This window comes from Fulvia fulva, chromosome 9 (genome assembly GCF_020509005.1).
Source record: "Fulvia fulva chromosome 9, complete sequence".
In the NCBI taxonomy this organism is placed as follows: domain Eukaryota; kingdom Fungi; phylum Ascomycota; class Dothideomycetes; order Mycosphaerellales; family Mycosphaerellaceae; genus Fulvia; species Fulvia fulva.
Genome location: NC_063020.1, coordinates 3,886,756 through 3,910,803, shown reverse-complemented (window position 1 = coordinate 3,910,803; position 24,048 = coordinate 3,886,756). Strand labels below are relative to the sequence as shown.

Below are 24,048 nucleotides of genomic sequence, written 5' to 3'. Positions count from 1 at the left end.
GTTGACTTCTAGTCCTTAGGTCATCAAATCAAGAAGCCGCTGTTTGATGCCTTGTCGTCAGGTCGTTTCTGCTAAGCAGATTTCGAGAAGAAGTTCTCGCATTCCTGGTATGTCTTCTCTTCGCGAATCATTGCGTTGAACTCGCGGCTAACCATATTCTTCTTCTTGCAGTTTTTTGCAAAGTGGCCTTGCTCGCCACATACGTAGCAGGTGGAACCTTTGCTCTTCAGCCCCCTTCCTGTCCTACGATCCGTTACGTCCAATTCCATTGGGTCTCCGTAACTAGGGTCCTGACTTCTGGCCTTGAAGCCCCCTCTTCCGCTCGCGGCGGGTCTCTGGTATCCAGGCTGTACGTGTCGGTCGTACCTCAAATCCTGGAGCCTTTCGTCGATCTCCTTTGCTGCCTTGATCATCGCCCCTAGCGTCACAACGCTGGCGTTTCGGGATAGTTCGGCTTTAACGTTGTCCTTCAGCCCGAGGTAGAACTGCGATCGTAATGCTGCGTCGTTCCATTCTAGGTCGGCGGCATATCCTTGGAATTCTGAGGCGTACAGCGCTACAGAAGTGGTCTGTCGAAGTTGTCGGATATGTCGGTCGGCGTATACCTCCTCATTCGGTATCCCGTATAGATCATCGAGTTTCGTCTCAAACTCGTCGTAGTCGTGGAAAATTTTTCGAGTTTCCGTCTTCGGTGTCCCTCCCTCACCCTGGTTGTGGAGCCAGTCCTTGAGGTATGGTCGGAATCCTCTAGCTGCTTTTCCTCGTAGGAAGGATGCGGCGTACAAGACCTTGCTGGCCTCGCCTTGAAACTGGTGTGCGTTGAAGTGAAGGTACAACTGAACCTGCAGTTGAAAAGCCTCCAGTTTGTCCTTGGTCCCGTCGAACGTCTCCGGCGTAGACACCTTAGGTGCACGGTAGTGGTCCTGTGAGTTCAGCATACTCATAGGAGCGTTGTTGTTCTTGCTGCTTCCTGTAATCGACATTTCGCTCATTCGTTCCGTAATGCCAGTTGACTGTGGCGTTCCTTGTCTTGACGGACTCCGGGTAGCGTCTCTCCCAGACATATGCAAAGGGCCCTGGTAGTGGTGCTCAAAGTTGTTAGGAACCGCTGTACGTTATCCCAACCGGGCTTGGATCTTTGCAGTGATGTCTCTGACTCGTTGAGAAGGTAGTGGTCCCAAACAGTATATGGTGTATACTTAAAATGAGTTGAGCACGAGGCTCCTATCTACTTGCAAAGGAGCGTCGTCTATATAGTACTATGTCTTGGCGCGGTCACCTCGCTCACGAGTGACCTAAGTGACCCTGAGTCACCTCGTTCACGAGTGACCCTGAGTCACCTCGTTCACGAGTGACCCAAGTGACTCCAATACACTGGCTGCCTAGTGATCTCCCCTCGTTCTTCGCTTGTCTGACAAATGAGCTTCTCCCACCTTTCAGACCGTAACAATAATATAGTACACTATCAAAGATTATAGCTCGGAGACCTCGTTATAGAGGCCTATAGTTACCTCCGTAACTAGTACGGACCTCTAGGTAAAGGCGAAGATATAGATAGTAAGGAGACGATAGTTACGGACTATAACACTAACTTTAATAAGCAGACGATTTAGTAATAGTAGGAGGTGTTAGAGAATGAGGTGGATGAAGAGGTATAGGCAGGACCGAGCAATAGCAACAACACCTTATAAACTACATCCACCTTCCTATTTAGGAAGGAGGTAACCACTGGTATGCTAATGGTGAGCCCAATATTCAGTTGGTTATTGGTTGGTGAGGCTCAAAATTTACCGGTAACCATACCAGTACGCTCACTGTCTCAGCCGCAACTAGAGGTGAGCATTCCCTATGATTGATCCAACGAAACAATGATACGTTCAGCTAGGCCAAATGACAGGGTATATTCAAGATCGTGTATATACAAATCGCTCGATCAAGCCTCTTCCCAGCACCATCCCCATCCCCATCCCCTAAACCGCAATCTCAACCGACGTCACAGCCTTCTGACCCGACTTCGGGTTATACGGCAACTGAATCGCTGGAATTGGCGCAGGCACATCCGCCAAACTCTCCGGCTCAATATAGTCCTTGTGAGCATTAACCCTCAGCCTCAACTTCCTGCTCTCAGCATACACGACCCTCCTCATACGGTTAGTGCTTCCAAGAGGCTGGTGTGCCTTCAGACCGTGCCATCCATTGACAGTAATGCGGTCATCCCACCAGACGCGGAACTCTGGCAGCCACGAATCTTGTGGCTCGAACTCGAGCTCGGCGACTTCGATGAAGGGGTACTTCTTCTCGTCCCATTCGAAGCCGATGTCCTCTACGGGCTGGTCGTTGAGGTTCTCGAGGAGCTGGACGCAGAAGGAGTAGGTGACTTTGTGGTTTTGGTGGAAGGCGCGGGTGTGTTGGGAGAGGATATTGATTGGGTCGTCGTCCTTGAGGAATTCCTTCTCGATCTTCTTCTGGGCTTCACCCTTGGGGAAAACGCCGAATTTGGCGACGTAGTCACCGTAGCGGTAGGCGGACTGCGACCACTCTCTCATGGCCACCACTGCGTGATATATTAGCTTGTGGTCAATGTACCATGATCGCATCACAGCTTACTGTGCTGGCGGTCAAGTCTGGCTGGCAGAGTCGCAACCTCAGCATCTGGACGCTGGCTGAGCTCCTCTCCAAACTTATCCAAAGTGTTCCAGTTGCGCTCAAGCGAATCTGCAATCTCACAGGTAGCCACTGGAGTTCGGAGCTCGAGGATTGGGTAGTTGTTGAAGGTGAAGTCCTGAGTCTTCTTATCCTCACCCCAGATCTTCTCGCCCTCGACACCAAACACCTTGAGACCGATACCTCGTGGTGCTGGGATGTTGTCCGGAACGATCTTTGGGGTGAGCGAGGAGTATCGCATGATGCAGTCGTATGTGCCGCCCTTGGCGAACATGCCCTGTGCGAGGTGGGCAGGAAGGTGCTCGTGGACTTTGAGCTTGCCAATGACACATCCTTGGGTCTTCAGGTGAGTTCCTCGGAGACAGTGCATGTGCTCGTTGAAGTTCATCATCTGCAGGCGGTTGAACTGCTTCGACACCTCCCAGATCTTGTCGAGCTCGCCTTCCTGCTCGAACTCGACGCCCTTGGCATCCCAGCGGATGTACTTGTCCTGTCCGACGGAACCCATCGTGTCTGATTGCGTACGTTGGTGGTGGCCGATGTGCTTTGGTAGATCCAACAACACAGCTCTGTCGGCAGTGTTGTGTTTGCTGGAAGAGAGGACTACAAATCCGGCGATGACCTCTACCTTAAGCGCGTGTTGTTGCTCCTCCCGCCTCGCATCGTGGCCATGAGACGCATGCACAGCTCCCAAAGCTCCATCTTGCCGGCAGACGCCTCGACCGTTCTCAGGGTATGATCAGCGCGAGTGCCGCAGTGGTGGTGGAAGGAAAGGGTGCCGTTGCGGGGTGCATCAGGTGGCAGGAGCGTCTAGACTCGTGTTGCCGTCTTGCAATTGGTGAGGCAATGTCTGCTTGTCGACGATTCGAAGTGTAGCTGGTAAGATGATTTGGAAGACGTGTCTGGGGCTATGCTTGTCTGCACGCGCTACATGTACCTGCTCGCTGTACCACGCCTGTGCCTGAGATTGATCGTTGCTCGTGAGATGTGACGAAGGAGATCGACGCAGGAGGCTTTTGCGGAGGAGAGGGGACATGGAGATAGAGTTTGAAACATCGACTTCTTTGGGTCATCCATAATGGAGGTCGATGATTGGTCAGATCATCAAACAGCATATGTCTTGGCTCTTGTTTCTGGTTGGCCGTAACTTCACTGTCGACGTGAATAAGTGAAGAGCATCGCTCAGACGTGCCAATCTGTCTCCAACGCAATCGATGTTACTCTGTCATTGCAATCATAGCCATCCCCCTCGCGATACTATGGCCACCAAGCTACACAGCGTAGAATGAAGCTTTGACTACTACGCTCATCTCGATGTCCTCTGGCTGATACTCGAATTTCAGACGATCGACCAAACGTTTGACCTCTTCCTGGCGGCTCTCGTCGACTACCGAATCCCTTCCACTCCTCTCAACGCCACCGGTAGGTATGCGACTCATGATTCGGTTCGAAATCGGGACACAGATCTGCGCCTCCTCGAGCTTGTGGGGCACGACACGCTCGAAGCCAAGTGCTTGAGCGTACTCCAGAGCATTCCGGTGTGCATTCTTGGCTGCCTGTGTGCGTAGCTTCGAGCAGTAGGCATCTTTGGTTTCTTGCTTGAGAACCCACTTCACATCCTGTGTTTGAGCAATTGGAAGGCCCACAAGACGTTGGATGAAGGCTTCGATCGATTGGAAATCTTGAAAGTGTACTCCGAAGTTGATGGCCGCTATGGGGGCAGGCTGTCAGCTGTGTAGCAATGTCGTTGCATGTCGCAATGGCTATACATGGCTCACGTACCTGTGTACTCGCGAGGTAGTTCGGTCTCGTTCTTCGAATCATAGGGGCGAGAGTCTGTCTCAATCAAAGAAGTTCGTGTCCAGAAGTCGACACAAGCCTGCTCCTTGGCAAAAAACTTTGTAGTGGACTGGGGTCCAAGGTTGCGTAGCAGGCTTTCAATCTTGCGAGCTGTGCCCAAAACGTGGCAAGCGGTACCATCCCTGCTCTGACTCTTGGAGAATATCTTGATTCCCAGCACTGCACGTTCAGCTGTAGGTGAACCAGGGTAAGTGAAAATCGCCCCAATCGTTCGAGCAGCGACCGCAGCGTCTCGGTCGACTTACCTGGAACCTGAATGCTGGCTTCGCCCGTAAGTGCGATTTCGAGTTTGGAGCCCATAGTGCTGTTGTCAAGGATGAGCGTAAAGTAATGTGGTGCAGATAGAGTCGTGTGCAGCGTTAGCATACAGTAAACTGTGCAATGTTGATACTGAACAGTGTGATGGGCACTCGCGCTGACTTTCGGCTGCCTCAGAGTTTCGAGTCGTCCCATCCGTGGAGTCACAGTCGTGCTTGCGTATGCTGTGAGATGCGACTTGCTTCTTAGCCTGAAGGACCGTGCCTGCTGCTTGACACTCGACGTTCGGCCAGATCTGGAAGCTTCTTGCCGCGGTTTCCAGGTGAAATGACCTCCTAATGCTCTTTCTCCAATGCTGACGAAGAAGGCTCGATACTAAGCAGAGTTGATGGCAGCAAGCACATTTCGAGACCCGTCGTTGTAAGGTCCGACCCACAAGCACCATGCCTAGGACAACATGGCCGTAGCACCCAACGCAGCAGCAGCACCCGCCAGGATCGCTCGTCCAAGATTCTGCGTGCTCCATTTCGCGAGCAAAGACTTCACCTCAGCGTCACTCGGCGCAGAAGGCGAACCATTTGCCGCAGCTTCGAGAGCCTTAATGCCGGACCACATCACCACTCCGGTGAAAGCAGGAATTGTTAGAGGCAGAATCGCTGCTGCGCCGTATAGATATCTCTTTTGAAGGTCTCGGGCTGAGAAACATCATCAACATGGTGCACAAGGACGACAGACAAGGCGGACATGCTTACCTTGATATGCCAAGAAGGCAAAGCACGCAGCGATGGGAGCCGCGAGTGGTGGTACCGAGTTCTTGCCAATGTGGAACATCTTCAACCATTGCTTGGTGGCTAGATCTGTGGGTGCCATGGCAGCGACTGGCACCCCGACCAGGCTAAATGATGCAATGTATGCTGTGGACGTGTGAGCTTCGTGTCGCCGTGCGTGTTGCCAAAGACAATGACTTACCGGACAATGCAGAGGCGCCGGAGAGGCCAAGCACCTGAGCGAAAGGCACCAGCTGCTGCAGTTGCGTCGCCATGGCTAGTGCAAGATAGTGATCCCTTGTACGCAGGTTGTCTCTGATGGGTGTCCTGCCGGTGAGTGTGGATCAATCGCCGTGGACAGTACGGCGCTCGTCGTAAAAAGAAGATATAACAGCTCCCTACCGGACTGATTGCGATGTCTGCTCCCGAAACAATTGAAGACTTTTGCGATCTTGACTTGATCAAGGCGTTGCACAACGGTGTTAGACATCGTGGTGAAGGAGTCTCCGGTTCCAGGCCGGGCTTTTGAATGTCCGGCTTTTGAGGGCTTCGGCGATGTGGTCGTGCTGAGTAGCTGAGCCGACGACGACGACGGCGTCAAGCAAGAAACACCACTGCCTCTTCTCCCAACTTCATCGACATTGGCATCGACCTCCGCCATCTTCTGGGTCTTGCCGGATGGATCTCGCCTCAACACGACATCTCGAGGCCTTGATGAGCGTTGGAGTCGCGTAGAAGCACTGGTGAAGAGAAGCGAACGAGAAGATGCATCAAGGGCAGACTCGACAGTATTGGACAGCCATGACAGTCGATCTTTCGCCAGAGCAGATTGGGCAAGGATTGATATCTTACCTACCCAATCTGTCGTCCCCTTGCCTAGTTCTAAATATCAAGATGCCTGGCCAGTCAGCATCGGCCAAGACTTCAAGGTTCGCCTGTCATGCACGGTATGAGCAGCAGCCTCGCGATAAGCGCGAAGCATGCGTAAGTACATGAAAGAGGTCATGACACAGCATGTCACCGTACTGCTCGCTGGAGCAAAGCCTCCTCCGACACCCATCAGACTAAGTCAAGAATCAGGTCGAGAAGTAGTAACCTCCTTCGGCATGGGCGACACATGGACCAAAGGTCGAGTTCCAGGAAGGTGATATCGTCTGCAACATTGGTGATCTCCTCATGAGCTGGTCCGACGACCGCTTCAAACCGACGTTCCACAGGCTGAAAGCGCCGACGGATCCTGAGAAGGATTATTTTGGACCTAGATACTCGATTGCGTTCTGTAATCAGCCGTGTGTGGATTGTGAGATTCAGGGGCCGTTGAGGAAGGATTCGAAGGTCACTGGGGCGGAGGCTGCCATGGAGAGGAATTATAATGCGCCCAAGGCTAGGCAGGCGGAGATTAAACGGGATCATAGTGATGGTGTGCAGGCAAGTGCTGGTGTTGCTGCTACAGCATAATCACCCCCCATATGCTAGATCATTTCAATTCATCACGACAATGTGCTCCATTCCACTCAAACCACCACCACTACCACTACTACGAACTAGCCTTCGCACAAGCCCCCAAATCCCTCTTCTCAATCTTCGCCCCGGGCATAATATCAAAATCAAAAATATCAACCGGCAGCCCCAAAGTCGTACACGCGTTGGGAATATCCACAATCCCCGCAATATGCCCTTGCACCGGCGCACAACTCAGCAACAAATACGTCTGATAATCATCATATCCAAACCTCCTCATATACTCAATCACCCGCAGACACGTCTGCCGATAGGCTACTGTTGCGTCGAGGTAGTGCTGCTTCCCGTTGGAATCGACGGAGAAGCCTTCAAAGTAGATGTGTCGACCGGGGCCGAATTGGGGTTCGACAGGGCCGGGGATGTAGATGGGTGATTTGAGGCCGAGGTCTGCCATGCCGTTCTTGATGACCTTGAAATTAATGGTTATGACGCCTGCGATTTCGATGGCGCCGCAGAAGGAAATTTCGCCGTCGCCTTGGGAGAAGTGCAAGTCTCCGACGCTGAATTTCGCGCCTTTGACGTGGACGGGGAGATAGACTTTTGAGCCGCGGGAGAGGTTCTTGATATCGCAGTTTCCTCCATGTTCAGGGCGGCCAGGTACGGTGCGAGCGCCCTCGTTGCCGACTTTCTTCTTGATCTCGTCGCTGGCGGAGCCGCCGGCGTGGACGTTGATGGGCTCGGGGGGCATTGCGACGTCGCGGGAGCCGAGCTCGGGATGGTTCTTGCAGGCGGCGATTAGTTCGCCTTCGCGGGTGTTCCAGGTGTTGAGGACTTCGGCGGAGGGGGCGCAGCCGAGGATGCCTGGGTGGATGAGGCCGGCGAATTTCACGCCGGGGATGTGGCGAGTTGTGCAGTGGATTCCTTCGAAGTTCCAGATTGCTTTAGCTCTGTTGATGGGGAGTTAGTGGTGGTGAAGATGCGAGGGAGGTGGGAGAAAGGCGTACGGTTTGGGGTATACTTCATCTAGAAATCCACCGCCGTTCTCTTTCGCGAAGATACCAGTGAAGCCCCATGGCTGGCGCTCGAGGGGTTGCACATCTTGGATGTCGACGAGGAGGATATCGCCGGGTTCAGCGGTCTCAATTTCGAAAGGTCCAGTGAGGTAATGGATTCTCGTGAGATCAACATCCCTCATATCATCAGCGGAGTCATTGTTGCCAATCTGTCCGCCAGTCCAGTCAACGCATTCAATCTTGACCGTTTCGTTGTTCTTGATCGTCCCATAGGTCGGGATGTCGGGATGCCATCGGTTCTTGAGAGGCCATTGTCAGTAGGTTGCTGCGGGCGTTGCTAGACCTTGATGGTGACTTTGACGTACGTGTAAATATGGCTCTGAGCCTGCATCTTTCTCAAGATCTACCTTTGCAGCATATCGAATTTGATGCTCGCCGCTCTTGACCTTTTGCTGGAAATCTTTCTGGTATTTAGTTGCGGCAGACATGATGAGAAGTCTTGCAGGCAGCTTCAACGAAGAGAGATGAGAACGAGAGAAGCAGACCAGGCACACAGACAACTGGATGTAAACAAACCCACCTACATCTCTGCCGTCCTTCCACTTCTCCTTGAAGCGGGGTTCATCTCGATCGTTACGTTGTGGCGCGAGCGATAAGCCAAGCTGGAGCTTCACACCTACCGAGCGGCGGCATCTCAATCTCCAATGGCGCGTATCAAGGTCCTGGGCAATGAGGGAAAAGGCTGATAAGGTGAGCGTGTAAACGAAGCTGTTACATGTGAGAGCTCTGGTCGTTGCGGGGCAAGCTTTGGAGCTGTCATGGGTCTTGGCAGCTGTCTGACCAGGGTAAAGACCCAATGCCATGCCGCTAGAATCATACATCGCCACGCGCTTGACCACAGCTAGAGATGCGGCGCTGCATGCATTTGATGCTATCACTGTGTGCTGTTCTACCAGGGAGCTGGAAGTCATCTCTAGGTGAACTGCTTGCCCAAGTTGCCAGTGGTGTCTGGCCGTACTTGCTTGCCCTTTGCAGTCGTATTGAACTTGTCCAGTGCGTCTAATGGCAAGGATAAGAACTCGTGTTTGTTCTCCCACTTGACGTCCATCTTCTTGAACTCCTCTGCTTCTGCTGGTGCTGGAGGTGGCTCGGTGATCTTCGTGATGAGATAGGCAGTTGAGGCTTCTGCCACACCGTAGATGAGGACGCCGAGGAGAGGTATTTTGAGGAAGACGAAGAAAGCGAGGGCGAAACCGTAGAGGACGCCTTCGCGGTCGTGGAACCACTTTCGTTTCTGCTCCGAGGTGTATCGGATGCGTGAAAAGTACGGCTCGAGCTATGCAGTGTTAGCAACATGCCCGGAGATCCCATCTCGAGATTCAAACTTACCAGCTCACGCATCAAGCTTCTGCTTGAGAAATAGCTCTGGAGGAACATAACCAGATACCGCTTCGGTAAGAACAGCGAACTCCCAAAGATGAGCACAGCAGGCTGCAGACCGACCGCCTTGTTGAAGGTGTAGAAAGATGCTGCCGGCAGCACAAACCTTCCAACATACGGTATGAAGGACAGGAGGTAGATCCCCAAACTCAACACCGCCTTCTTCCCAAACCTCATAAAGAACGCCGTCATAGCCTCCTTCGGCTCCTTCTTCTGCGCCGTCTTCGCATGCTCACTGTAGAGTCGTAGGTTCGGGTAGTACATCGCTCTCAGGCCAGACGGGTCCTCGCTCTTGTGTTTCTGAAGATATGTCTGATCCACCCACTGCAGGGAGTTCATGAACATCTGGTCCATGGCGGGACTGAGGTATCGCATGAAGGACATGAGGAAGAAGGGGACCTGGAGGACGGAGTGTTCGATGAACTCGATGCCTTGGACGATGTCTTCGTCCCATGTTGAGCCGGAGAGGTCGGTGAAGAGGCCTAGGGAGCGGAGGAGGACGCGGATGCCGAGGGTCTAGACGTTGTTAGAAGATGGTTGTGACAGTGGATTGTTGTTGACATACTGGTATAGCGACAAGCAGTCTGATTGCAATGCCCGCTGCTACTGCCAATGCTGCCTGTTTGTAGTGTTCTGACGAGAACAATCCTGGATTCTGCAGTGCTCTGTTGGCACCGACGAGGGTGAGCTGCGCTCCTCGGACGATGGAGTTGAGCTCGAAGCTCCCAAAGGAGCCATAGTTACTCATCGTGGTGAGGGTGATGGGTGAATGTCTCGCGACAAACAATGTCGGCTCAGCATTCGAGCATGCGCCAGATCTACGACGATTCCCAAATCCTGGTTGCGAGGGACGTCATCCTGCGGGGCGGTCGCCGCGTGGAAGACAGGCATTGTTGACAGTCACGAGATGCGAGTTGGCCTTGACATGTATCGGTCTTTCGATGTCAACATTCACTCGCCATACCCAGCTATAAGAGAAAGTGGCGATATTGTTGTCGAGGAACAAAGATGCTCGTCTGACATGTGAACGGTCTCGCGTCACACACGTAGCTTTGCGCCTCCCGGCTCGACCGTTGTGACCAGAGACCTATTCCAGGCACCTCATTCCACGCAACCAAGGAGACGACTCTTTTGATCTCACACGACCTCACAACGTTCTGTCTTCCTCGCACATGTCAGTCGCAACGTTGCCGTCATGTCGACCACGGCACCGAAAACGCCTGAACAAACACCCCGGAAAGTCGCCCTGAACCGATCGTTCACGCTGCCCTCCAAGATTGCGACCACGAGTCGCGCGACGCCAACTGCTGAGATAGGTGCTGCGGAGGGTATTGAGACGCTGTATACACACGCGAACGCCAAAGTCATCAAATTCACGACGAGCGGGACTTCGCGACCGGGGAGTAGCGCTGGGACGCCGAGCTCAGGTGGTGGGCAAGGACGGCAGGGGACACTACCATGGGCGACTTTGACAGAGCAGACGCTTGCGTCAGGACCTTTGGAGATCTATCGCGTGCCTGGAAGTGTGTCGTTCCTGCATTCGGGGAGCCTGTTGCATGCGATCTTGCCTAGAAGCAACTGCTGGTTTGTTGACGGTGTCAGCAAGTTTGCGATGCGGGTCTTACCGGAAACATACTACCGCATCGAGCTACCAGGACAAACGCCTGAGGATCTGGAGAAAGTGGAGGAGTTCAAGGAGTGTTTGAAGAAAGTCCTGTTTTTTGAAAGGACAGCGTGCCCGTTCGCGAGGACGTTTGCGGTGGATCTTCCCGTAGAGCCAGAGATCAGGGTGAGGAAGAAGATCAAGAGCCATGGACGCGCGAAGAAGTGGAAGATGGACAGGGTATACAGTTGGAAGCCTGAGGATGGCGAGGAGCCGCTCAGAAGAGGTAGCGAGTCGTCAGGCAGTGCGACAGGATCAGACGGAGAGGGCTCGAGTTCAGCTGAAGATACCGTACCAGAAGTGTTGGAAGTGGCAGATGCGGTGAAGCAGCTCAGGTTCAACACTCCTACCAGGCCTAGCGTTCGCGAACGTGCAATGGGCATCAACATGAGGTCTGTCACAGCACCTCCTCATCTGTCACTGCAAGGCACACCACCACCACCACCGTCGCGACTACGAGAGAGCCTTGCGCCAGAGGCGCCCGAACGATCAAGATCTCGGTCTCCACAACAAGCACCAGGCGCCCTGAATCCAACAACACTCCGACCGTTCCAAGCAATACCCACAGACATGCCGCCTTCGCCGCCGGACTCAAGCGCAGGCATGGACTACGTCGAGCAGCCGCCAAGGACGGTACCAGAGACAGATATGCTCGAACAGCTTGACAAGGTGGAGCCGGAGATCGAGATTCCAGGACCCGAGGATGTGAATTGTGGCGAAGAACATGCAGATGATGAGCCGAAGCATGCTTTACCTGAACATGCTCAAGAGGAGGACACTGTTCATGATGTGATCGCACGGGGGGTGGTAAATGAGTTACACGCACCAATATCGCACCCAGAACAGTCGACGAAGCATGTTGATCCGCAGGAGCACGCACGAGGTGAACTTGTCGTGGAAGACGACACAACCCTAGACGACTCCAATCTGGCGTACGGGCGGGAAGAAAGTATACTGGACGACTCAGTAATCATGCATGAAGCAGAATCAGGACCAACAGAACCGGAGCATCCACGAACAGCAGACTGGTTTGACGATGCACTTCCACAGCAAGAGCCTCTCCCAGCAGAACCCCCGGCCAAAGACGACCCATACGCCCAGATCCAAGCCCGCATACAAGCTCGGCGTAGCATCGGCGGCACCACAACCTCCTTCGCCCCAAACACCAAACCTCCCACACGCCGCTCCTCTTCCACCACCGTCTCCTCCAACTCCCTCTCCTCCAAACGCTCAGACCTCTCCCGACGAAGCCACTCCTCCCAACAACAACAACAACAACAACAACAACAACAACAAGCCGCCTTCGCCACAGCCCTCGTCCGCAAAGCCTGCGCCGTCTTCCTCGGCCCACCCGCCTCCCTCGTCGCCATCATGCTCCGCATCGCAGCTCGGTTCGCGCGAGGAGCACTCCCTTTCTTCGAAAGTCCAAGAGGTATGGCGAGGAGAGTACCAGGTAGTTTTGACCTTGATGGTAGTGATGTCGAGGATCTGGATGGGTTGGATTATGATGATGGTGAGTACTGGGGCGAGGATGATTTTGGGGTGCCGTTGAGGAGTCCGATTCGGTTGAAGGCGATGGAGGAGGAGTTGGTGAGGACGGTGAGTAGGGAGTCGGGGTCTGGGGTTAATGTGAGGGAGAGGAGGGGGTGGGATGATGGGGTGGGGAGGTGATCGGGAGGGGAGAGGTTGGGTGGATGGATGGATGCATGTTGATGTTTGATGTCTGGAAAGAGGATTATGTTGTTTATGAGCGTGGTGCTTTGGCGTTGTGTACTGGACAATGGTGGAAGCCTCGGCGGCATGGAGACAGGATGATGTAGGCTTGTTGTACAAGAAGTTGAAACCTGTACAACGAGGACTGAGTTTCGTAAAGTGCTCTTGCCTGTTCCATGTTCGATCTTCAGTCGCGATAAGCTCGGTGCGGTTCGTGTTGTCCCAGGACGTGTTCATGACGGATGCCCTGTCGATTTCGATGAGGTCTAGGCATAACGCCACTGGAGGATGTCGACATGAGCAACGGATCTCAATGATCAGCCATCAAAACCACAAATGTCAGTCGTTCATGCCATCGCGACGTCATGTAGGCGTGTATGATCTGCGCTCTTGCCGTGGACCGGGATGAGTGAATGACTAGTTCGAGCTAGTCTCGTTTCGGTGGCTTATCATGTCGATCACACCATGCCTCAACACCTTCCTCTTCCTTTTCATGACCTGCGAACGCGTAAAACATCTGGTCTCATCAACAAGAGGCACCTTATGACGCGTCGAGCATGTGCTTCGATACACTGCACTTTGCTCAGGCTCCCAACTCTACAAACGCCGGCCTCACACCGCGATAGCCGTCCTATACTCCGCAGCCCAGTCCCGGCGTCGGATCACCGTATTCACAGCCACCGCAGGAGCAAGTGCAAGAGTGCTACTGGTCTCGTTCATCATCCTGTTGGCAGCTAGCCAAGTCGCACCTCCATTGTTCCAGACCCGGATCGGTGACAGCGAGCGGTCTCTTGGAACATTGCCATCGGCATCGAATGCAGCAAGCTCATAGTACGGACCTTCACCTTCAAGCTCTGCCACCTGCGGCAGCGATGGCATCCGATTATGAATGCTCAAGCGAAGAGCACTATTCCTGGCGGAGCCGGACGATCGCTTGAAGAAGCGAGATGTTCGTGGGCTGTTTGATGCACCACTGGCTGCGACAAGGTCAGAAATGTTGATGGATTGGCTCTCGGGGTACTTACACATTCTTTGGCTCTTTTGAAGCTTTGCTCGACCCTCCCGACGACTATCTCTCCTCCGGGGCCTGCCTCGACCAGTCGCCACTTGCGCTGAGATGTCTTCGACCGACTGTCGCACACTCTGCGGCTGCATCAGGACCGCCAGGCTGCGTCTCTTGGGCCCCGGTGTACCGTCGAAGCTCAGAGCTTTCGACGTACGCTTTCTGAGTGCACCGAATGCGCCCTTCACGCTCTGCTTCAAGCTGATGTCTTTTTGTTCTGCAGACTTGGGCGGCGAGGCACTCGACTCGAGCAGCGGCTCTAAATTCAATTGGCGGTGTGGTGCTACCTTTGACTCCGGCTTGGGTGGAATCGGCACTTTCGGCGGCGGCGCACTCCATTTGAGCAGCGGCTCTGACTTCAAACGGCGGTGTGGTGTTGCCTTTGACTCTGGCTTGGATGGCATTGGCGCTTTCGGCGGCGGCTCTGACTTTTCTGTGGCCTGCGATTTCTTCGGGGGAGGAGACTTGGCTGGCGAGCTCTTCTTTGGCAACGCAGGCAAGTGTTGATTCTGTTTGTCAGCGTACTCCTGGAACTCGCGCATCCCACGAGCCACAAGAGCTTTGTACTCGTCTTTGCTGGGCACTTTCGGTATTCGAGCAGGCTCGCCCGTAATGTGGATGAACACCTTTGGCTCTCCGAAGCGAACCTTCCGATCGTCTCCCGTTGCTTGGAACAGACGGCCGGCTGAATGCGAGTGGTTGAGAGTTACAAGAGACGCGCATCGCGAAGCGGTGTCCGGAGCTCCCAGCTTCTTCACTGCCATTGGCGGCCCTGGCAAAGGGTCGATTGTAGACTCCGCTACTGTCTTGTAGCGAGTCGTCCTGAGCGGCGGAGGGCGAAGAGCCTCGTTGTCATTCTGGCTCGGCTGCTCATTTGTGACCAGGCCAATCTGGATATCTCCGTGCTCTGCACCCTCCGGATCTGATGCTGTGGTAAAGCTATCTGCATCGCTGTCCGAGTTGAGCTCCTCGATAATGGCGTCCCACGCTTTGTTCGTGGCTGGAATCATTACGCTGGCATCATCCTCTTCCTGATTCGGCTCTGTTATAGTCATCTGCTTGTGTTGCTGCTGACTCTTCTGCGTGTCGCTGGACAATCGCATGACGCTATCTTTGGGTGAAGCTTTTGGCAACGGCCAATTCTCCGAATTGACTGGCGATGTTGTGCTGGTCACAGATCCGTCTGAAGGTGGGCTCAATCGACGCCTGCTTGACTTCTTTGGAATTGGCATGGCTCTGGCTGCCTCCTTCGTTGCTAATACCGCCTGCTCCGCTCTAGCAATGGCAAGCTTCGTCTTCATTTGGCTTGTTATATGTGGAGGTCTTTCCTTCAATGTCAGATGTTCCACTTTCCTGCCCGCCACGATCGGTTCAACGGGCTTGCGACGCGAGGACACGCCGCTCGGAATGTATGTGGTGACCGGAGCTGCGTCGTTTCTCCGGTGCGATTCTCGAGGAGGCCTTTCTGAGCCCTTTATCGTGGCTTTCTTGTAGACAGGTGCCACATCGTCAGGTCTGCGAGGTCGAGTGGCTCTTGGTCTTGATAACATGCTCTGCTCGGGCTGCACAGATCCTGGCTCTGCTAAGGACACAATGCCACCCATTGGTAGGTCTGATTCTTTGCGAATTATGGTCGTTGGGTTCTACAGGTATGCGGAGCGAAACAGTTGGTCACCAGTCACTTTCAAAAGAAAGTGGTTCAACGGCATCACCGCTCTGCATATGAGAATCCGGGCGTTGGAGAGGCCGGTCGGTGTACAACGACTTGACGTGTAACTTTGCAGCATCTCCGTCTGCATCCACCGACAGCGACGATGCTGGTCCTTGTGCTGCGTGCACTTTGCTCTCTCTGACAGTATACAGGCTGGCAGGAAAGCTTCCAGCCTTGGCAAGGAATCCCGGTCAATGGCCCTTGCAGCAGCGGACACTTTTGGGTTTGAGGCTCCCCTCGAAGCCGTTGACGTATACTCCGAGCGAACGACACCTCCCCAAGAGTCCGACATACATATGCGAGACGACTTTCTACCATGTTTGCGATGGTCGTTGCCGTTGTAGCCGTCGGCTCCTTTGAAGTCAAGACAAGGATGGAGGCGATACGAAGCTTGGAACATTCCCTGCACCGGGCTCGATTGTGTTCTACCAGCTGCATCATCATGTCACGCATGACTCGCTGGCGACCGCTCATTCTTGACAACAGTGCTCACCGGCTGTTGTGCTGTCACCAGGTTGCGCTCCGCGGAGGATATGGTATCATCCTTGTGAACCTTGAAGAGGACCTCAACGTCGCCAATCCTCTGATCAAGCGACCATTGTGCTCAGTATCCAACCTGGACACATCGCACCGGAGACGACGACTTGCTAGAGCTACTGGCAATAATTGCCGCTTGTACCGAACAAGTTCGCCTGCTGCGCAACATCGACTTACCATCACTGCGCTTGCTGCTCAGCATTTCATCGAGTCAAGTTCGTGATGTCTCGGTCACTCGATCTGACTTTGGAGATCGCTTGGCATCGCTAGATAGCGATTGCGACAGCTTCGTAACAGCAGGCCACTGGTCAACGCACAATCAATAGCTGCAAGATGTCCTGTTAGGACTGAACATATCTCGACCAAGAGTTGCAACGCAGGCTATCGCCTTCTGCCTTCGATACTTTGCTATTGCACCTAGATATCTACTGGCAGACTCAACATACCTCTTTGACAATTCTGACCTCTAGCGGGTCAAACCGGCCGATATCCCGCTGCCAACCAATGTCAGCACACATATCAAGACAGGTGCACCGACCCGCACCGCACAGCCTCCGACATCGCACGAGGTATAGTGGAAGCGGCTCGAATGCCGCAGTCAAAAGCTATATGGACTACCAATCAACACACTCGTCAAGTCGATTTGGTCACTCGGCATACCAAAAATGTGCTGTTGGCGGTTGTGAACCTCCAAAGGTAAGCGTAGCGGAGTGGAGCTCTCTACCAACCCTTCTAGACTACAAAGTAGCGTGCGATCTACGCTACCGCTACCCGACGTACAGTGCTTATTATACGACGACATAGGCGTTAGCGACGAGTATATGTTTGCGAGTTCGCCAACAGGCACAGTGCGGCAGGTCACGTGACCCTAAAACTTGAAAGTTGACCAATCAGAGCGGGCGCCAAGGCTAGTTGAGGGCTGGTATAGAGCTTCACTCCCTCGCTGACGCCTCACCTACGTACTCGCAAGCTCGTACTCCGGTGTGGCTAGCGCTCGGTCGCTTCGCTTAATCACGTGCCGGACTCGGCATGCCGAAGCTCCAATACAGCTTCGCAGATTGATGACCACTTTTAGCTCGTCAGCAATGCTCTAACTGATCAATTGGTCTATCGAAGAGCCATCGCACAGCCCAATATTGTGGACCCCACAACGACCCACAGCGCAGGATCAAAGCTGCAGCTTTTTCGACTTTCCTTCCTCCTTCTTACCACAACATCCCATCACCCAAGCGCCAAGACCAGGCCTCAGGCAAGGCCATCCTCCACCCTCCACCACTGACATTTCACATCACAGATTATACTCCAATACCGGGGAGGTCGTCTAATGGTCAAGACGCATGAGGGGCTCTAGCTGTCTCATTCATTTGACATGCGACCAGTGGCAGCCATCCGCCAGTACCATTCAACTCATGAGATGTGGTGTTCGACTCCCACTTTCCCCAACAGCCTCCTGGGCTTTAAACAGATCACCTTTCGGGAAGGTCGTCTAATGGAAAGACGCATGAGGGGCCCTAGCTGTCTCATTCTTTTGACATGCGAAAGGTGACAAACTCGTTCTTGTCGGTACCGTACCAAACTCATGAGATGTGGTGTTCGACTCCCACTCTACCCAACCGTCACTTCTGTGGCAGCCATCCGAGGCAAAAGTCGTTTTTCGTGAAGTCGTCCAACGGCTGCTGCTGTCACATTGAGCTCTTCAGCGACGCCTGGGCTCGCCGAGTTGCCAGTATTGCTTCGTTGAGGTATGTGCTATCCTGCTAACGCACTAAAGTCCATCGCAGGACTTCTTCTCAATACACTCACGCGCAACTATGTGCTGCACAACACGTGTCCCTTGATAGCTCAAACAACCTCCCGACTTCAGCTCTGCTTGTCTACCTTCGTCAAGGTCCTGCTAGAGATCTACCTGTTCCGACCGCAACTTCACGATGCTCTTCGCAAAGTCGCGACTGGCACGACCCGAACATGTTACGCTTATCACAGACACGGCCAAGTCTCTTCCGGCCGAGCTCACCTGCTTGGCGACTGACGACAGTCACTTGCAGCAAGCGCAACACTGGGCGTACCCATATCCACCCAGCGGCCGCGGTCCTCTTCAAGCTCGGCCTTGCGTCAGACTTTTCACTTGGAAGTGGGAGAGAGGCTGAAGGAGGACAGAAGGCTGCATCGATGCGAAAGTGATGATTGACAATTTCTGTAGTGACTGACCAAATCTCCGGCCCTCTGTTCTACACGAATGCCTGATCGTCAATTATGAGTGCTTTCCGTTCCCGCATCCCAATCATCGACTCGATATCTCCCGCGACATACAAGAGGTCTAGCAGCACTTCTTGTCATTAGCACACTTCTACACACCTGTAACATCACGGGGAGTGCATTACATATGTGGTCCCATCGAAAATCCCCTTTGTAGGATCACCAATGACCGCGCAAGCAGAGATGCATTGGTCTGTGTTCGGACAGCCGTAGGTTGCGCCGCCCTCCCGGCAGATCTGAGGATCGTTTGGGTCACAGGTACCTGGTCTGGCGTTCGTTTGCCCACACTGGCCCAAGGCGAGAGCAGCAAAAGAGAGAGCCGTGTAGATAACTTTGGTTCCCAACATTTTGAAGGATGTTGTCGCAGATTGGGGTGCCGTGAATGATGAAGTGGGTGTCTGGGAAATGGATCTTATCTTCTACTGCAAAGATTATCGTTCTGTATCGGACATTATATGCAAGCTGCTCAATGCGACGCAAGATGGGAATGGTCGACCCGGCGAGTAGTGATCGTCTAACCACAGTTGACATCCTTGGCGGCCGTCCTTGGTGGCCGTCCTTGGTGGCCGTCCTTGGTGGCTCTCCTTGGTGCACATCCTTGATGTATGTATAACGTGCTTCATGCGCTTCACTGTCATTGGACTGGTAACTTTACTCACGTATCGATGTCGAGACTCCTATCATACCTATATGAACAAGTCATGCAACCGCCAACGACATTTCGCACCACTGTCCCCACACACTCGAGCTGAACAAGCCCAAGTTTTCTGTTCACCATGCAACTCATCTACTTGTGCTTGCCCACTATGATGCTCACTACGGTTCTGGCACTTCCAACCGGCAACAAAGTCGATAGCATGGATAAGCGCCAGGGCCCAGGCTCTTTGTACGGCATATATAATGCTTACAACATGTACGGGAACGTGGATGGGACCACTGCTTCCGATGACACCTATGGTAAAGCTTCAAGTCATGGGGGCTGCTGCAGAGTGCTGACACACCTTTTAAGGCTCATACACTGGCTACGAAGGGAGTAGTGTGGCGTATGGAGGTTCCAAGAGAGAGATCGAGGCTGCCAAGGTATGCTTTCAATGCACTGAATACGACACGTGCTTATGCTTACTAGTAGCCAAGCACTAAGCGGTATCTTCCTGCGATGCTAGAGAACTTCCACTGGTACAATGGCTATCGAGGATATGGGCAATACTAAGTCGGATGCAGTCGGCTCGACCAGAGACTGCATTCAGATAAGGGCAGACGCTGCTTCGTCATCGATCCAGTCGGTCATGTGTCTCCTTAGTAGATTTCTTGCATCGAAAAGTATCACTGTCTCAGCAGTTGTCGTTGTCCAGTCTCGCTGCCCATCCACGCAGATTGCCAAGATCCAGAAGTATTTGTACTGTTCGTAAGAGAAAGGCATGTAAGGACGAAGATACAGCGTATTGATGTAGCAGAGCAACATTTGCATTTGGCGGCCACTGCCAACGACGCCGACTCGCTGTGATCCGGCGTAGCCAGGTCACTCGATAAGGGGCTGAGGCAGTCGTGCAAAACGTGGTTGGATGGCTCGAATTGAGGAGGTGGTGTCTTCAGCACGGCACAGCTGCTGGCCGAGCCAAGATTCACTGCCACTTGAGCTCGGGCAGCGTACGCAAGGATCGTCGTCCAGCCGAGAATGCAAGAACGTATAACCGAATAGACTTCCTCTCAGTCAGCGACCGTAGGACCAGTCTTACGGAGTAGTGATCATGTATAGGTAGAGCGGATGTGAAGCCAGCTGTTCGATTCGAATCTCGACCTCGCCCTCGTGGCTAGTGGTTAGACATACACACAAGAGCAGATCGAACAGAGTGCCCTCTACTCACTTCCCTGTGGTCATAGGCCGGGTGTCGAAAGATTTATTTCAGTATGCAACTTTTGTGACCTTGCAAACTGACACAACGGGGAGCGAGAGAGAGTAGTGCTGACTGCTTTTTCTGCGCCAACGCGCGTGTTTTGTATTCCATGCTGCTGTTCACTGATGTTGCTCCCATGCTTGCATATGTTCTCTCGACTGTAGCACATCCTGGTGAGCAACCTGTACCGCACTATCCGCGGCCTCTCGAGTTCGGGTCTCCAAGGCAGTAAGTTGATCGCGCCAAAACATCCATCTAGGAAACTTCTGTTAGTATATCCGTCCCTTCGACGTGTCGGAACCCAGCACCAACCTTTCAACTGAAAATCCAGCTTGGGTTATACCGCCCTTCTGTGCAAGCGGCCCTACAAATTCTGGGCCTTCGTGATGCCATTCGTAAAGATAACCATCATGTCGCTGATCCGGAGGATGGAGATTTTCGAGACAAGCTCGTCGAAGGTGCAGGCTAGCGTGCTGCAACCAGGCGAGGACTGGTTTGATCGGCTCAAGAGCAGCATGGAGCTCCACGTCGCTTTCGTGCAAGTACAGCTCGTGGCTTTCCAGCGCATCGACCATTGCCCAAATAGCGTAAAATCGCAGATCTTTGCTTGTAGCAACCGTAATATGTGCGGCGATTGTGTGAAGATTGGTACATTGCCATGGTTCCACGACGGGCGGAGCTTTCAAGAAGGCATCGAAGAATGTTGCACGGAAGAAAGGGAGGTCGGACCAGACTTGGCCGTCTGGAGTCTGCGCCGCTTCGACCTGATTATCATTTTCACGCTCGAGTGTGCCAATGTCCAGTTTTTCTTGCACTAGTCGAAGCAGACTTTGCTGTTGATGAAGCTCAGACGAGTCCTTGGCCGCTGTGGCTATACCGTACCAGAACGCCTCAAGGCTCGCCTGCAACACCTCACTGCTCTCGAGTGTATTGTGGTGCCATGCGCCCTCGATCCAGATTTCGGCCAGGCTTCGTGAAGCGGAGATCGCCTTATTCGGGTCACCTTTGTTGTCCTTTGCTGTTTGGTCAAAGTTGTGCCGAAGCTTGGGGTAGAAGGCAGCTCGCAGTGTGTGAGACATTTCAAGTGACAGATAGGCGCTTTCTGAAGTTGTAACTCCCACGCAGCACTACAAGAGAGGTAGTTGTCTGTACATGTATATACCCACCCAATGCGTCATTGCTGTGCCTCATCCTTCGGACTTCTGCGCAACACACTAGTTGCCTCAATAGCCAAACTTCAAAGCTGCGAGTGTACCACTGTAAATGGTGTTGCATTTGCCGCTAATAATGTCAGACTGTGTCCAGGTCACACCCTGGACGATCTTGGAACTTGCTGTGGCTGGGATCTTTCTGCCGTGCTGCCTAGTGTCAGCTTGGCATCACGTGGCTTGGATAAGCGATGATAGTGCTACGCAGCGATAGCTGAGTCAAAGTGGACACGGTTAGCAGTATCAAATGCAACACCATGCAATTTTCGCCGTCTAGCGCCGAAGATGTTCAGACAACGAAGTTGCCACCAGGTGATATCGTAGTGCAGCAGGATCGGTACAACAGATAGCACGAAGGACAGTACGCGGATCATAGTACGCGAGCGGAAAGGTGCTAAGGATAGCGAGGCTAATAGAGCGAAGGACGAAACGCAGGACGAAACGAAGGAAAGAGAGAAGGACAGCGCGAAGGATAGCGAAGGACGTTCATCCAGATCAGCCTATCATAATGAGAGAGCATGGCTGATACTCAATTCGCTTATTGCAGTGCCTTGGCAACACGTGCATTCGGATAGGTAGTGGGCTGCAAAGCTCATCTTGCAGTCACCAACCCTAATGCCCATCATTGCTACGCAGAAGACGCGCATCGCTAAATTGTGCAGCAGTACGTTATGTTAGTGCGCCGCATCTTCGATCTTGCTAGCCACAAGGGGCCCGTCCTTCGTAGGCGCTTACTCTTGCTTACCGCAGTGTTGTCTACAGAACCTATATTAGAAGCTATTCGGACTCTTGGATGAACCTGGCATCAGCCTGGTCCATTGCATACATCCATATCGTATCATCGATATACTCGTCAGTTGACCGATCGAGAGCACGGGTTTTTTCTACCTCCCGCGATGAATATCCTTGTCCTCCTTGCCTGGTGTGCTGGAGTAGCATACGCTTTCCCGAAGCCCGCCAGCGAAGGTCTAGGTCGCCGTGAGGAAACGATGTTTGATGTACGTGTGTTCCCTTTGAGCCTCGTTATTCGCCACTAAGATCCACATAGAAATGCTCCGGCCCGGATGGGCGATGCGTCGTGCAAGGCCTACCTTATCGATGCACTTCGGGAAGGGTGCGTAACCATTACACATCCGATTTGACCATCTACTGACTCCCTTTCAGTGCTCTCGTGTGGACAGTCAGTGCTATACTGTGTACTCGGGTTCCGTTTACAACACCGAGTGCACGTAAAGCAGAGGGTGATGCCATGGTGGCGCTCCACTATAGCACGCGAAGTGCAGAGCTTATTTCAGCCAGATGTAGCATTTACGCTGCGCACGAGCAATTCTTCTCTCTAGGTCGTTCAAATCGCTGTTTTCCTGAATTCGCGAATTGACCCAGATTTTGCGAGCGTTCAGCAGATCAGAACATCTACTGTCCTCCCCGCTACTATCGCCGTGCCTCTTGGTCGAAATAGACGTGTTCGTCCGCTGCATGACTGCAAGAGCATCAACGCTTGCTGGGCTAGGTAATGGTCTTCATGGTGGTCGGGGCTGGTGGGGAGATATTCGACTGATTATGGAGAAAGGCCGGGGACATAGTTCAACGACCACGAACTATTTGGTCGTTGCATCACGTACAGATCAGCAAACCTGCTACTTTGTAAGCTGCATCCGGCCTGAGAGCTTGTGATGTGTCGATGCAGGTCGTCAGAAGTTGCAGCCGGCGGGAGTGGCAACTTGGCGCAAGCGACGTTCTCGAATGTACATACCGCAGCGTCTCTGGGAAGCTCAATGTGGTGTCTCCAACCAGACAATGCTGCACCGTAGCGACATGACCTTGCAGCGATAAGAGCAACAACGTACAGGACGTGATATTGTCAGGTAAAGAATGCTTATCTTGGCAGCTGAAGTTGCAGAAGGACGGTCTTGGCACTGCACGCCAAGACCATGTTGACTTCCCTGCTTCGTACCATCCTCGCACCTTCTCCTTTGCATTATCGTAGACTGCATCGCTATGGTAATGAAGCGGCGGCAGCAATCGCAATACAGAAGACTACCAGCCCCACTGCTACACAACAGCATGTGGAACTTTCTGCAATGAAGTGCGACACGCAAGCAACATGAGCGTGCGCGCTCCTAGGAACGAAACCGCAGCAGGCAGTCTCCACCGCCACGGCACCGCACGAGGGCGAATTTGCGCCCAGGACGGAATATCTGAGTCTCCGTCTTTGGTAACGAGGTGGTCCTTCGGTTGGTCGTCAAGATCCAAGCACAGCAGTACCACGAGATGGTGTGTTCAATTCCTCCCTTCTCTATCCGCCACTTCTATGGCGTCGACAACCTTTGTCGTTCGTGGTCGCCGGTCGCATCATCGCCATCATTGCGGAAATCCAGGTAAGCCATCCCCGCCCTCCGCGTCCAGCTGACTTCATCATCGCAGACCTCCATGGCCTTTACGGCAACCAACATTCAGGTGGTGTCGTCCAACGGCAGGATCCTCGGTGGGCCCAACGGTGTCTTCATTCTTTCGACACGCTGCGGGTGGCAAGCTCATT

General features: G+C 53.3%; 10 protein-coding genes across 10 annotated transcripts; 3 read left to right on the top strand and 7 right to left on the bottom strand.

Moving 5' to 3' along the window:
- Window positions 1-1,970: 1,970 nt before the first annotated feature.
- Window positions 1,971-3,172, bottom strand: CLAFUR5_09793 (uncharacterized protein; the record flags this gene model as incomplete). Its single annotated transcript, XM_047908941.1, has 2 exons — window positions 1,971-2,554; window positions 2,608-3,172. The coding sequence occupies 2 exons, from the start codon at window positions 3,170-3,172 to the stop codon at window positions 1,971-1,973; spliced, it is 1,149 nt and encodes a 382-aa protein (XP_047766390.1).
- Window positions 3,173-3,935: 763 nt separating this feature from the next.
- Window positions 3,936-4,977, bottom strand: CLAFUR5_09792 (uncharacterized protein; the record flags this gene model as incomplete). Its single annotated transcript, XM_047908940.1, has 3 exons — window positions 3,936-4,375; window positions 4,447-4,695; window positions 4,770-4,977. The coding sequence occupies 3 exons, from the start codon at window positions 4,975-4,977 to the stop codon at window positions 3,936-3,938; spliced, it is 897 nt and encodes a 298-aa protein (XP_047766391.1).
- Window positions 4,978-5,229: 252 nt separating this feature from the next.
- CLAFUR5_09791 (uncharacterized protein) lies at window positions 5,230-5,824 on the bottom strand (the record flags this gene model as incomplete). The annotated part of the gene is made up of 3 exons (XM_047908939.1): window positions 5,230-5,477; window positions 5,535-5,696; window positions 5,752-5,824. 3 exons carry the CDS (start codon window positions 5,822-5,824, stop codon window positions 5,230-5,232), a joined length of 483 nt encoding a protein of 160 aa, XP_047766388.1.
- Window positions 5,825-6,443: 619 nt separating this feature from the next.
- Window positions 6,444-7,007, top strand: CLAFUR5_09790 (uncharacterized protein; the record flags this gene model as incomplete). Its single annotated transcript, XM_047908938.1, has 2 exons — window positions 6,444-6,533; window positions 6,678-7,007. 2 exons carry the CDS (start codon window positions 6,444-6,446, stop codon window positions 7,005-7,007), a joined length of 420 nt encoding a protein of 139 aa, XP_047766389.1.
- Window positions 7,008-7,086: 79 nt separating this feature from the next.
- CLAFUR5_09789 (Putative formamidase) lies at window positions 7,087-8,994 on the bottom strand (the record flags this gene model as incomplete). Its single annotated transcript, XM_047908937.1, has 3 exons — window positions 7,087-7,957; window positions 8,015-8,322; window positions 8,389-8,994. The coding sequence occupies 3 exons, from the start codon at window positions 8,992-8,994 to the stop codon at window positions 7,087-7,089; spliced, it is 1,785 nt and encodes a 594-aa protein (XP_047766748.1).
- A 2-nt stretch (window positions 8,995-8,996) lies between these two features.
- On the bottom strand, window positions 8,997-10,211 carry CLAFUR5_09788 (uncharacterized protein; the record flags this gene model as incomplete). Its single annotated transcript, XM_047908936.1, has 3 exons — window positions 8,997-9,359; window positions 9,413-9,979; window positions 10,029-10,211. 3 exons carry the CDS (start codon window positions 10,209-10,211, stop codon window positions 8,997-8,999), a joined length of 1,113 nt encoding a protein of 370 aa, XP_047766747.1.
- Window positions 10,212-10,658: 447 nt separating this feature from the next.
- CLAFUR5_09787 (uncharacterized protein) lies at window positions 10,659-12,797 on the top strand (the record flags this gene model as incomplete). The annotated part of the gene is made up of 1 exon (XM_047908935.1): window positions 10,659-12,797. The coding sequence occupies one exon, from the start codon at window positions 10,659-10,661 to the stop codon at window positions 12,795-12,797; it is 2,139 nt and encodes a 712-aa protein (XP_047766503.1).
- Window positions 12,798-13,451: 654 nt separating this feature from the next.
- Window positions 13,452-15,506, bottom strand: CLAFUR5_09786 (uncharacterized protein; the record flags this gene model as incomplete). Its single annotated transcript, XM_047908934.1, has 2 exons — window positions 13,452-13,816; window positions 13,865-15,506. 2 exons carry the CDS (start codon window positions 15,504-15,506, stop codon window positions 13,452-13,454), a joined length of 2,007 nt encoding a protein of 668 aa, XP_047766502.1.
- Window positions 15,507-19,182: 3,676 nt separating this feature from the next.
- Window positions 19,183-19,616, top strand: CLAFUR5_20281 (uncharacterized protein; the record flags this gene model as incomplete). The annotated part of the gene is made up of 3 exons (XM_059463117.1): window positions 19,183-19,363; window positions 19,416-19,486; window positions 19,536-19,616. 3 exons carry the CDS (start codon window positions 19,183-19,185, stop codon window positions 19,614-19,616), a joined length of 333 nt encoding a protein of 110 aa, XP_059319121.1.
- An 804-nt stretch (window positions 19,617-20,420) lies between these two features.
- On the bottom strand, window positions 20,421-21,380 carry CLAFUR5_09785 (uncharacterized protein; the record flags this gene model as incomplete). The annotated part of the gene is made up of 2 exons (XM_047908933.1): window positions 20,421-20,556; window positions 20,614-21,380. The coding sequence occupies 2 exons, from the start codon at window positions 21,378-21,380 to the stop codon at window positions 20,421-20,423; spliced, it is 903 nt and encodes a 300-aa protein (XP_047766505.1).
- Between the last annotated feature and the right edge of the window lie 2,668 nt (window positions 21,381-24,048).